This window comes from Ruditapes philippinarum, unplaced genomic scaffold (assembly GCF_026571515.1).
Source record: "Ruditapes philippinarum isolate M1 unplaced genomic scaffold, ASM2657151v2 ctg257_1_1_1_1, whole genome shotgun sequence".
Classification (NCBI taxonomy): domain Eukaryota; kingdom Metazoa; phylum Mollusca; class Bivalvia; order Venerida; family Veneridae; genus Ruditapes; species Ruditapes philippinarum.
In genome coordinates, this window is record NW_026864141.1 from 193,115 (window position 1) to 206,644 (window position 13,530).

Here is a 13,530-nt window from a genome sequence, read left to right on the forward strand (position 1 = left end):
TATAAATTCCAGTGTAAATAAGAGACCTTGTCCTATAAATTAAAGGATCTGTCTTATTAGCAAAAAAAAAGAATATATGGTACATTAGCAATAACTAATTATAAATTAACTAATTATAATTAATAATTAAGTTGCTACTTTGTTCCAGAAAAAAAGTTTATCTTTTCATTCAATTTTATTGTTCCCAAAATTTCAATTCCTTCCATTATAGCTAGAAAATAATAGATCTAAAGAGAACAATCATGTTATTCACTATCATGCTTGAAAAAAAAAGAAAGAGATACTTTTCTTGTACTGAACACTTAATTTTACAAACATGTAAGAAAAAAGTTTGAACAATTTTTTTGGAAGAAAACTGATAAAATATTTTTTATAAAGATATAAATTATCTAAATGTATAATCGGCACTGTGTAAATCATGAACAATTTCAAAAACATTTTATAACAAGTTTAAAGCCTTCTAAAACTGCCATGCTCATGCACGAGGTATTATAACTTTCAGTGTTGTCCATTCCTTACATATCCCGTGTATCTGAACAACTAGATTAATACACTATGTGTCACAAGGTGGGTGGGGTACGTTAATGTTGTGATGGGTCGTTTCCATTGAAAGAATGTCCAGTGAGAGAGAATCCCGAGGCGCCTAAACACAGATCAGCACCCAAGTTTGTTACAGTTATACCAGCACTAAAATCTACAGTCCTTCCCTCTTTCTCCTGTCATATATAACATCATAACATATAATATGTAGGGTATAACAAGAATCTTATATATATCTAAGTTGTGTTCATAATAAACATATTTCATTATCAAACAAAAATATAACATTGCTAAATGTTTACATTAGAGGAGATTGCAGGCAACTTTTTTGTTCAATAACATGTCTAATAACAAATTCATGCAGCCTTTTTTTCCTTGTCAACAATGAAATAGAAAAGGTGATTTGCCTTGTATTCTTATGAACATTTACATGCTTTAGAAAAGGAAAACAAATGTGGAAAGCAGAAAAATAACTTCTGCCCTTACTGACAATTTATTTAGGGTTTCCATGGAAATGGAAATCAGGCAACTTTCAAAATTAACCATGATTGATCACATATTAAAATAATTTTGTACAGGCATCGAAAAATATTTTCAGAGTCACTCGTTTGCAGGACGAGTTGCTTCTAAATCCAATGTACAGGCAACATTTTTCTACTGGTCCTGCATCAAATTCTCTAAAATTCTACTTGTTATTACGAGAGAATATGTGGAATTTTCGATCTCTGTTATATGAAGATTTCAGTGAACATCTAACTCTATGGACCTGAGTAATGTGATCTTTACCTCATCACCATACAATAATTGTATATCATATTCATTACTTCTATTATATAAAAATATCTTCTATGATTTCATTAAAATCTTAAAGAATCATCAAGGTAGACCTGTTTTACAGATGTGAAATTTCAAGTCTTTAGATTAAGAAGATATTTTTTCCAACTCTTAGTCTCTATTTCCTTTCGTATCTTTTATAAATTTCAAAAACCTGAACAATACATATCTAGTGTGTAATACTTACAGCTTTGAAATCTAGGAACATTTCTTTGAAAGTCATAAAATCACTAAAGGTAAGCAACATTTCAAATATTTCCCCATCCAATTCATCTTTTCTTTCCCTGAAAAAAAATTTAATCAAATTAATTTTAACCATCATAATTTGCATGTCTACTCAAACATATCAAACATAAAACAACAAAATGTCTGGATTTATTATCTTGTAATAAGTAACAAAGTAAATATGGTGAAATGTCCTGACTGTTGAAAATTTCACCATAAAGGTCATGGTTATATTCAAATACGTCGGAATGAAAATCTTGATTATGGGTTTCTTGTTTCCCAACATGCAAGCTGTAGCTGCTAGAATTAGGCTGTTACTGTCAATGTTGACCACACAGAGACAGGACAACAACATGTTCTAGATCAATTGAAGCTTTAAAGCTTAAAACAAGAAATAAAATGATAATACTGAAATTCATGTTTATACATGTACAGTCTGTTTTAAACTTAACATTTTAACAAGCTTCACACAAGTCATCTATCAAACAGATAGGGCAATCAAGTGTATTACTACACAATATATGCATAGCATAAAAAAAGGAAGGCTTACACGTCATATGATGTCATATATGACGTCAATAAACCAAATGACGTCAGGAAAATTACCTCTACACTCAATGTAGTTCAACATATTTTATTTATCAATTCTTTATTTTATAAGCAAGTTAGAATGGAAATAGACATTAATTGTTTGTGCATAATAGTATAACAATGCACAGTTTATAATTCAAATGCTTTGTAAATAATCACCCAGGGCAATCAGCCCTCCTGACTATATTCCTGTGCATTTGAACTTAAAAAATGCATTATTCTATAACAATGCACTCAGAAGTGGTATCTAATTCCTGAGTAAACATTATTCCTTCACCTGCTGGATTCATTAAATGGACTTTTACAGCTTCCATTTTTGAGCTATTCACTATTAATTTCAGGATACCAAGTTATTGTATTCAAGTATTGAGTCTGGTTATACTGCATGGATGTGCAGGCTGGCCCGGTTCTATACTGGTGGTAAAGGCTCAACACCTAGGTTCCAGCAGGTTAAAATCTTCAAATCTTTATATATTAATTACAAAAAATTCTATAAATAATTCATAAAATTGACACTTACAAAATCTGTTTGGAGAATTCATTCATACAAAAACCTGGCAATCGTTTAGCTAATTCCTCTTCTAAATAATGTTCTACTAAACTTACCTGAAAAAAAAAATTAATTTACTGATGTAATTTGTAAAGTTTGTCTGATAATATAACTAGTCTACAATATAAATAAATCATTTTAAAATCATGACAAGGCAGTCAATACCATAAAATTTTTAACATTACTAATCAAACAGCAAACATTGATTTTTTTAAAGATGTTTGTGCATCAAGGTCAGACTTTTTTGCTTGAGCAGTAATATGGAAGTGTTTGCTGTTTTCTGCATGCCATTAGGTCTGACCAGGGAGGGCTTCCATTAATGGAAGTTTGGGAGTCATTTGCACCTTGATTTTTGGTTTGTGACTTCCAAAATCTAATACTTTTCCTTCTACACCTATATAATGAAACTTCCAATGTCAGACATTTTGCAGTCTCTGACTTCCAAATTTTGGAACTTAATGGAAGCCCTGTCTGACCAGGCTCAGACCAGGTACTGTTGGTAGCTCAATTTTTTGTATTTTGAGATTGAAATTCCTTAAACATTCAATGGACAACAGGGTAAATCTACTACCCAATTTCAGGAAGTTCTGGATAAATGTACTTACATATTCTCTATGAATGTCTGTATATATAAACTTATTTTCTTCCGTATCATCAAACTCATTGTAATATTTTTCTAAGAAATCATGCTGCATTGTTTGAAACTCATCTTCTGTAAAAACAAGAAAAAATAGATATATAAATATATGTTGACATTGTATACTGTACATGTATGTATTATACTAAATTCTTGTATAAACATATATTCTGCAGTGATTTCAGTTATGTTCCAGCTGACACAATGCAGTGTATGTATACCAATTAAAACAAATTTTCTACTTTTTAGGATGTATCTCATTAATTGCCACAGGAAACATTTCATTTGTGAAAGTATGAACTTGTGTCATAATAAATCTCTTCACTTACATTGCTAGCAAATTTTTACATTTTATGAATGTTTTTTTCTATTTTTTTGTTTTTGAATTTACGAGCATACAAAACAAAAAGACACTTACCCATGATAATATCTTCTATGTGACCAATGACTAGATCAAATTTAGTGTCTGATATACTTGAGCTGAAACAAATACAATCATGTTTGTTGAAAATTGAATGTGTCATTTAAATTGAGCCTACATTTTCATGCATCTTTAATATCTGAAATCATTAGCCCTTACCTTAGGAGATAAAGTTATATAAGAAATAATTATTGCGAAGATTGGCTGATTGTATGCAATAAAAAGCAAATAACGCAATCAGTGTTCGCGTTTACTGAGTAAACATATCAATTTACTCGCTAAAATTGCCAGGGAGGAAACAAAAAAAGGGCTGTTGAGTCCCTGGGACGAAACACTTTTTCCCCGATAATTGGTCAATTCTCTCTTAAGTTTTTTTGCTCTGCTTGAAAATGATTTTCTATTCACTTTAAATAAATTGTATTATAAGAACTTGACCTTCACCTCATTTTCATTTGTTCCTTTCTCATTAGCAATGCAGATTTATATCCCAAACGTAGACTAGGAGCAAGTGCTCGGCCTCGTTTTGGGCCAACCTATCAATGGTATCCGCGAACATCAACAGTCACAAATTTGATTGTATTATGAAGTTATGCAAATGTTGACATTTTTGTAATTGAGGACTCGTTCCATTTGAATTGGGACGTAACAGATCTATTAGCACTGAGTCCCAGGTACTCAGTAAAGTTAGGGAAAATCGCTAACACTGGCAATTGATGACAAAGATTAAAATAAATTTCATTATATAAAAGTAAACCAAAATCAAACTAAGTGTGAATCTTACTTACTTGAATATATACTCATTTTTTTATCAGTCATAAATTATCATTATCATTTCTTTTTTTTTTCAAATAAACCGATATACAATTAACGAATTACCCAGTTCTGTCTCTCCTACATACATAATATCAACAACAATTTAATATTTTTTTCTATGTAATAAAAATTTAAGGGTCTACCTTGATGTTGCTAAATCTTCCTCTTCAAACATCAAATCTTCCACCTCCATAGCATCTGCATGAAACAACATTAAAATGTTTTACTCTTTACTTACTTTTCAATATTTAAAGCTGAACTTAATTTACATGTGATAAGAACTTAAAATATAACAATTGCATTATTGAATGAATAACCCTTTTCAGACTTTTAAAAGAGAAATTGATATCTACATTTTATTTTATTTTTTTTTTTATAAGAGAGAAAATTATGACAGAAGACTTTGTGTATGTCTACTATGACAACCTTAAATAAAGACCATCAAAGATTTTTACAACTACATTGTGTACATGTATGTGCATAAAAACATCTAAGTTTGAGTTACTGTAAGTTAGTGTCTTTTAAATTACCCTAAATTGCACTAGTCATCACTGCAATATTATAAATTTACAAAATAAAATGTGCATAAAAAATGAACACTTCATTTTTCTAATTTATCACATTGACCGGACATTTTCTACCAAAGCTGTAATTCAGGTATGATAAAAATACTTAATAGTAATAATACTCCACCCATACTTGTGATTTAAATGCTTCTTAACAACACTAAACAAATGAAATACAAATAAAAATAGACAAGTTCATGATCATTGAAAAATGTCTTAATAAGTTTTCAAACTACTTACATGACATACACATAGTACTCATCCTTTCAAATATTTCTAGAAACTGGCACTATAAAGTTAACAGATAATCTTTAAATATTTATAACAGAAGTACCCGCTCGTGTTTTAACAGGTATTTCTGTATCTTGATTGTCGTTCTTGAGCAATGAATTGCCCGAGGTAATCCGAATTTAATTTCTGATCAAGGTGTGAAAAATATCTCAGCAAACTGGCCGATGATAGTTTACGGCAGGTGATTGCCAGATAAATATTGTAAAGGTCTTTAATCAAGCAAATCTGAACCGAAAATAACACGTTTGCTTTGATATTAATCTTTTAAACTGCAATAACTGTGATCGGACAAGGGAGACAATCCTTTTGTTTACATCTTTTCCGTTAAAATTTTAACTTTAATAAGCCTGTGCCAAACACATGTCTATAAACTTCGGTTAAAATGGAAGGAATAAATGTTAAATATTAGGATATTTCTAAACATTGTCTTGCAAAGTTAAGGAATTTAAAATATCACCATTTTGGTTAGAATTCTGGTCACCGTCGCCAAAATTGGAAGCCATTTTTAAACAGGAAGTAGCGACATATCCCATGATTCAATAGGCGCCACGCGATGCTATCTTTTTAATAATTAATTGAGCCCAGTGTCGACATGAAGCATCGGTGGTGTAAAGGTCAGCATGGTTGCCTTCCAAGCAATCGATCCGGGTTCGATTCCCGGCCGATGCACGCCTTTTTTTCGTATAGACAATACAAGCACTAACACATATTAATTAATAAATATACGTGAAGTATTTATGCAGAAAAAAACACTCGCTCTTTGTTCATACATCAAAAGTACTAGTCAATTGTTGCCACAGAGCTCTTCCAACCTGGCCCCAGGAGGATACTTTTAGATACTTTAACAATTGGTACAAACCTCTCATTGGAACTTTCTGTATGTATCAAAAATAAAAGCCCCTGACATACCACTGGTCATTTTCTTGGAACTTAACACCACAAAATTGACCTTGCATTCTGGACACATGGAAAGTATCCCCTGGGTTTGGTCTTGGTTCCCCTGGGTAAGGGTTGTAATTCACTGGTTCAGATAAATTTTATGGCAGTCATTTTATAACAATGCATCCCCTGGTCATTGAGTGGTACCTTGAAACCATTCTAAGATTTACTAAAATTTACATGAATAACCATCAAACATTTAAATTTTTTTAATTTGTTTGGGGTCATCTCCCGAAATTTCAAAAACCCTAAAGTTTTCTTTTTTTGAAAATGCCAAAAGTAGCCCAAAAACCCCTTCTGAACCCAGTTATTTCCCTTAAACATTTTAAAATTAACAACAAAAAATTTAAGGGGGAGATCTTTTGCGTAAAGTTTGGGTCAAATGAAAAAGGGCGCTTTTTTTTCCAAAAAAAAAAAATTTCCCCTTTTTGGTTTCGAAGTTTTTCAAATATTGTGTTATTCTTAGATATAAAATGCTTATATTAAGTCCATGATTTTTTAAATTTTAAGTTTTGAACAACGGGTTTTAAACCTGAACAAAAATATACGAAATTAATAAGCCCCGGGTTTACAAACTTTTATTTAAAAATTAATTTTGGTATTCTTAAAGCTGTTATCTTAGAACCCACTGTGGTCGAGGGGTTAACACTTGCTTTGGAAGCGAGAGGTCTGGAGTTCAAATCCCAGTTAGCAATTTATGTTTTTGTTTTTTAATTGTTTAAGCCAAATAAACATGAAAATTGAATATCAGTATTGCAATTAGTCTTATAGCCAATTTACTATTGTTATAACACTGGAAATAGCATTGGTGACACTATACAAACAAATTGGTTTATAATCTCACAACCTTCACCTTCTGACATTCTGAGACCCTAAACAAATTCAGCGCCTTCTGTGCTTAAATTTTCTGACTGGGTTTGAAATGACACCATCATATTTCATGGTGTTCAGCCATTACCATCACATTTCATGATGTCCAGCCATTACCATCACATTTCATGGTTCTGTTCAGCCATTACCATCACATTTCATGGTGTTCAGCCATTACCATCACATTTCATGGTGTTCAGCCATTACCATCACATTTCATGGTGTTCAGCCATTACCATCACATTTCATGGTGTTCAGCCATTACCATCACATTTCATGGTGTTCAGCCATTACCATCACATTTCATGGTGTTCAGCCATTACCATCATATTTCATGGTGTTCAGCCATTACCATCACATTTCATGGTGTTCAGCCATTACCATCACATTTCATGGTGTTCAGCCATTACCATCATAATTATTTCATGGTGATCCCAGCCATTAACCATCACATTTCATGGTGTTCAGCCATTAACCAATCACATTTCATGGGTGGTTCAGCCATTACCATCACAATTTCATAGTTTTTCAGCGCATTAACATCACATCAAATGGTGTTCAGCCATTACCGTCACATTTCATGGTTTTTCAGCCATTACCATCATATTTCATGGTGTCCAGCCATTACCATTACATCACATGGTGTTCAGCCATTAACATCACATTTCATAGTTTTTCAGCCATTAACATCACATTTAATAGTTTTTCAGCCATTACCATCACATTTCATGGTGTTCAGCCATTACCATCACATCACATGGTGTTCAGCCATTACCATCACATTTCATGGTGTTCAGCCATTACCATCACATTTCATAGTTTTTCAGCCATTACCATCATATTTCATGGTGTTCAGCCATTACCATCACATTTCATGGTGTTCAGCCATTACCATCACATTTCATGGTGTTCAGCCATTACCATCACATTACATGGTGTTCATTTCAAGTATTTGGACCTGAAAGTTAGCTGGACAGACTGCTGACATTTGTAAATTTAATATTCCTAAAGTGATTCAAATTCAAAACAACTGGGGGCATATGACTCAAAAATCAGAAATCTTACCCATTTTTATCATACCAATAAAAGAACAATCCACTTTTATCATAACAATAAAAGAACAAATAGTTAAAAAACATGTTTTGTACTTTTATTCCAATTTATAAAATATCATAATTGTTTTTCCCATATTGACAGAATTTCATAACAACAATATAAATGAAACACCATAAATGAAACAACAATATTTATCAGCATCACAACAACAGCAACAACAACAACAAAGTTATACTACAGGCTGGAAAATCAGCCATATTTAATTTGACTGTTATAACACAAAATGAGGATTTAATAATTATAACAAGGCTTTATATGCTTATGCATCAGTCAATTGTAATACCAGCTTAATATTCCTCAGGGGAATAGGGGGTCTTTAATTTTTGGAACAAAAATAATGAATACATTGAAATGATGTTGAGACAGCAGCTAAAAACTTGCTTCATACAGAATATAGAAACGGGCTTAAATAACAAGAGCTGTCAATGGGACAGCATGCTCAACTAGTAATCTCAGTGCTTGATAATAAAACAAGAGTCTTAGTAATGTTAACAAATTTAAGTTAAAAAAGGGTCATAATTTTGTCCAAATCTATGTCATGGTAATTAAGGAAAGTGACCGCTCTCAATTAAGTGTGTAAAGTTTCAACCCATTCCCATCAATAGTTTTGAAGATACCAACTTGCATGCAAAACATAACCAAATTGCGACACCATGCCAAGGTGACTACAACAGCTCTCCCTATTTTTCCAATATAGTCGAGCTAAAAACAAAACAAAAATGCAGAAAGTTATAAAATATGAGATTATAAACCAGTTTTGAACTGTGAGTAAATAATGATTCAATGTAACAAATGTTAGATGTTTCACTCCTGGACTTATTCCAGTTACAACTTGTACTTTGTAAAACAAATTTGAATATAATATAAATACCCATCAGGCAAATATTTCACATCTCACAGGGACTACACCAAGGTTTTTTGACTTGACAAAACTGAAAATATTTTTTCGAGATTTATGTACCATTTCGTGGTAGGTAAAGACCAATAACTTGTGTGCAAAATTTCTAGTCATTCAACTGCTTGTATTCCTTGAATTATTATTCAATAGGGAAAAATGACCCAAGTATGAAAAGCATTTAAACCCCTTTGAACACAAATCAGGCTAGAATTTGCGCAAAAAATACAATTTCAAATTTGATTCTGAGTATATTTATGAGAATATTATCTTATGTATAATCTTTCAGCTTTAAGTGTCTGTGCTGATACAGTCAAACATGTGTTTAAGACCACCTCTGAATTAAGACCACCTTGTAAGTTATGGTAACTTTTTGCCAACTAACTCATCATTGACTGAATATAACAGAGCAACCTCCAAATAAAGACCTCTTGTCTATTAAGACCATGTCCAGTTTCTACCTTAGATGACCTTTACTCACAGGTTTGACTGTAAATGCAAGAAATTCAAATTTTATGTTTGTATGCTTTTCGAACCTTGGTTGAGTTCCTTTAAAATTATGTACCAATTATACAACTGAAACAAGAATTATATAAAAAATATTTATATAATAAAATTATTATGTGATAACACTAGGTAAAGAATTTCATAACATAACTATGAAGCTTAAATAACAGGCAATTTTTAAAATACTAAAATAAAGCTTAACTAAATGAAAATATAAAACAATGGATTGTCTAATTATTGATTAACAAAGACGAAAGAAAGTATATACATGCACTTATATAAGATAACAGGATTTCAAATCAGTAAAATTGTGTTTAAACAAATGCAACAATATAACAAGATCTGTTCATAGACTGACATCACACTCCACTTCTCGCTGTCCTACATAACATAATTAAAGCCAAGTAGAAAAGGGGGCATAATTCTGATTTAAGAAAAAAAGTTTTAAGCATACCTTTGCAAAAATCAAGTTTAAGATTGTATGCTCTTTTTTGCTGTTGAAAAGTTGCTACATTTAGATAATGAACAAGTAAGTATGTCAAGTTTGAAGTGCATAGCTTTGATAGTTTCTTACAAATGGATTGAGGATCATGACAATAACTCCATTAATTTCAGAGAGAGTGAAGCAAAAAATGATAAAAGAAAATAAATTTATTTATCTTTATATATTTACATGATTCAGGCGCTGTTAATTTCTTAATATGCAAGTTCACAAATAAGCTATAATACATTTTGATATTTTCATATTTATTTTTGATACTAACTACAAATGGAGAAAGCTCAAAGTAAGAAAAAAACCCTCACCCTCTGCAAAGCACCTTCCTTAAAGTTTAAGATTTCTTGATAATATCAACATCACTGGAAATTTCCATCAAAGTAAAAACATTGAAATATTTTAATTCAGTATAAATCTTGAATAAAAGACAAATGATGCAAATTATACATTTCATTTGATATATGTATTTGTTACGTCCATTTTCATTGGATAATCCTGTTTTATATGATTTGCATTAAAATTGCACATTTGTTACATCCAGTCTTATTGGATAATCCTGTTTTATATGATTTGCATAAATACTGCACATTTTGTGACACTGATTTTCATTATCATGATAATCATGATATTCATATTATTCATATACACACAGCAATTAACATTAACACAAGCATGACAGCAAGGCACTGGCAGATTTTCTCTCTCACTGTTTACAATGAAAACTGCTTTGAAAATAGTTCAAATTGCTTGTAAATCTTTATCCTAATTTTTATGACTGAGTCACAGCTGCTGCAGATTTATGAATCAATATCCTTTTTTATCAAAGAAAGACTTTAGGCATTAGTTAAGTATCATTATGATAATACATATGACAGCTAAGGTGTTCCAGAGCAGACTTTAATTTATAGGACATGATGTTATTAATTGTTAATACAACAGCTGTGGTCTTCCATAGTATACAGGTAATAATGCCTCATACACTTTCGGTATAAAATAAATATCGTATAATACTGTATTTTCTATTTGGAATGTTTTAAGAAACTGGCTCTTGGACAGTATATAAATCATGCCGTGGTTATCTTTATTAAGGTAATTTAAGCAAGAATAAGGCCTGTAATTTGTAAATCTTTACTTTAAATTTAGGGAAAATATGGGTCTTGTATGTGCCTTATGCTAGCTTAAATTACTTTATTTTTTCCAAATAACAATTGTTTAACAAATTAGCAAATGCATTTTAATTTGTTCATAAAAATTAGCAATACACTGGTTCCAGGCTGCTTCAAAGTATAACATGACAACCTTTAAACCCTTAACCTGTAGATTTTCTACAATGGACTTGCTTAGTTATTTATTTTTGGGACTGCCCATTATCAATTTTAGGGATATCAAGATGAAAATTGAAGTCAACCAACAGTATAAGGTATCAGAGTGCAGGCTGGCCTGGCTCTATACTGCTGGTGGCTACGACTCATCAATTTTGGTTCAGGCAGACTGAAGGGTTAAGCTGCTATAAGAAACAAAAAATCTTTTCTACAAAGTGGAATCATTTCAATTGAGAATTATATCAATAATAATGCTGGAATGCCTTCATGTGAAAAAAAAATGCCAAGCAAAAATACAAGAAAGATCAATACAACTGTAGAAAAATACAAATTATTTGAAAACCCAAAAAACAACAACTTGGGAGTTTCTTACAGGAATGTTATTTTGAAACACTCATTAATCAAACAAGTACATATAGTAGTCTAAATAAAAGTAAAATCAATACATTTTAAAAATTAGCATGATGGTCTGCTGAAAAACCATTCTTAACTATAATCAGCACTGTTAGGTAATGTAATCCAAGGACTCTTGGCGGGATTTGAACCAAAAGCGGTGAAGGGCAAGTGGTTTTAAGTCAATAACCTAACCACTCAGCCATGGACACTCCCATAATGCTTTCTTTCATTTGTTCACTTGAGTCTATATGCAGTGACAATACATATAAAATCATTTATATAATGATATAATTTCAAGACATCTGAATGAACACAACCTCAAATAAACAAGAGTACCACAAAGATAGAGCAATATAAGCCTGAATGTTAATTTATTTGAGTAATCAAAAATAATCTTTCAATTAGGGCAGATACCCATCCAAGAAACTTGTCTGAAAAATACTTTATCTAAATCATCCTTATCATACTTTATGACTTCCTAATTGGAGGCATTTTTGACTCTAAGTGCATGATTCATAAAACTTTCATAGAGGTCTACTAGGCAATGCTATAAGCTAAATATATAGGCATAGTATATTTCCACAAAAAGATAAGATGTGTATTTCTATACCTTAGTCTACATAAAGAAAGTGACTACTGGGCAGGGCCAATTTTGAACTGAGGGTCATAATAAATATCACTTTTGTAGAAATCTACAAAAATATGCTACATGCCAATTATCTAAGCTCTAGGTATTGTAGTTTCATCATGTGACTCTCATTCTAATATAGTAATATTCCTGCCAATTTTTTTTTTTCAATTAGTTCAAAAGATATGGAGCAACACAAAATTTGAAATTAATACAATAAGACAAAGTGTGACATTGACCTTGACCTGAGAAAGAACAAACCTGCACTCTGCACACTGTCTCATTATAGGTAACATATTTGCCATGTAGTTTCAATTTCCCTCCACCGGTTTAAAAGATACAGACTGGACACGAAAACTGCTAACAAATGGACATAATGATGAACAACCAAGTGCAAAACATTTATATACACCGAAATTGTTTTGGGTATATAAAAATATCAACATAAACAACATAAAATTACAACAACTTATATAAATAAACCAAAACAACGAAAAAAAAAAAAAACTGGATTTCTTGAACACTTCAGCTCACTTTTGTATACAATGTGAACAGAAAATAAGTATGGATTCAAGGCAAGAAAAAAACCCTGTAAAACATAATATTTCAACAAGTAATATACATGTACAAACAAAAGTAACAAATAGCTGAGATGGATTCAAACCTACAACTACCAATACCTTCATAATATATTCATTTCAGTTAATTTAACCACAAATGCCCTAAAACTTCATAAACAGTTTATGCATAACGCACATTTGTTTCCAAATAATTTATTACCAAAAAACTGGACCCATTCTTATACCTTAGCTTATAGAAGCCTTAGAAATATATCAGAACACATCTAATATATACTTTTACTGTAATAATTGTCCTTTTTTCTTCATTGTAAT

At 31.2% G+C, this 13,530-nt stretch overlaps 1 protein-coding gene and 1 non-coding gene across 3 annotated transcripts; one reads left to right on the forward strand and one right to left on the reverse strand.

The window, feature by feature from the left end:
- Positions 1 to 222: 222 nt before the first annotated feature.
- LOC132724549 (ADP-ribosylation factor-like protein 2-binding protein) lies at positions 223 to 6,028 on the reverse strand. 2 transcript variants are annotated; one of them, XM_060709427.1, is made up of 7 exons: positions 5,418 to 5,811; positions 4,755 to 4,809; positions 3,796 to 3,857; positions 3,346 to 3,452; positions 2,711 to 2,796; positions 1,562 to 1,658; positions 223 to 716 (listed from the first exon to the last, which is right to left on the reverse strand). In XM_060709427.1, exons 1-7 carry the CDS (start codon positions 5,437 to 5,439, stop codon positions 582 to 584), a joined length of 564 nt encoding a protein of 187 aa, XP_060565410.1. In that variant the 5' UTR covers positions 5,440 to 5,811; the 3' UTR covers positions 223 to 581. The 2 variants fall into 2 exon arrangements, with proteins under 2 accessions (XP_060565410.1, XP_060565409.1); XM_060709426.1 differs by lacking the exon at positions 5,418 to 5,811 and adding an exon at positions 5,926 to 6,028 and having other exon boundaries at positions 228 to 716.
- A 37-nt stretch (positions 6,029 to 6,065) lies between these two features.
- Trnag-ucc (transfer RNA glycine (anticodon UCC)) lies at positions 6,066 to 6,137 on the forward strand. Its single transcript has one exon. It is a non-coding gene; the product is annotated as a tRNA-Gly (tRNA).
- The last annotated feature ends 7,393 nt before the right edge of the window (positions 6,138 to 13,530 follow it).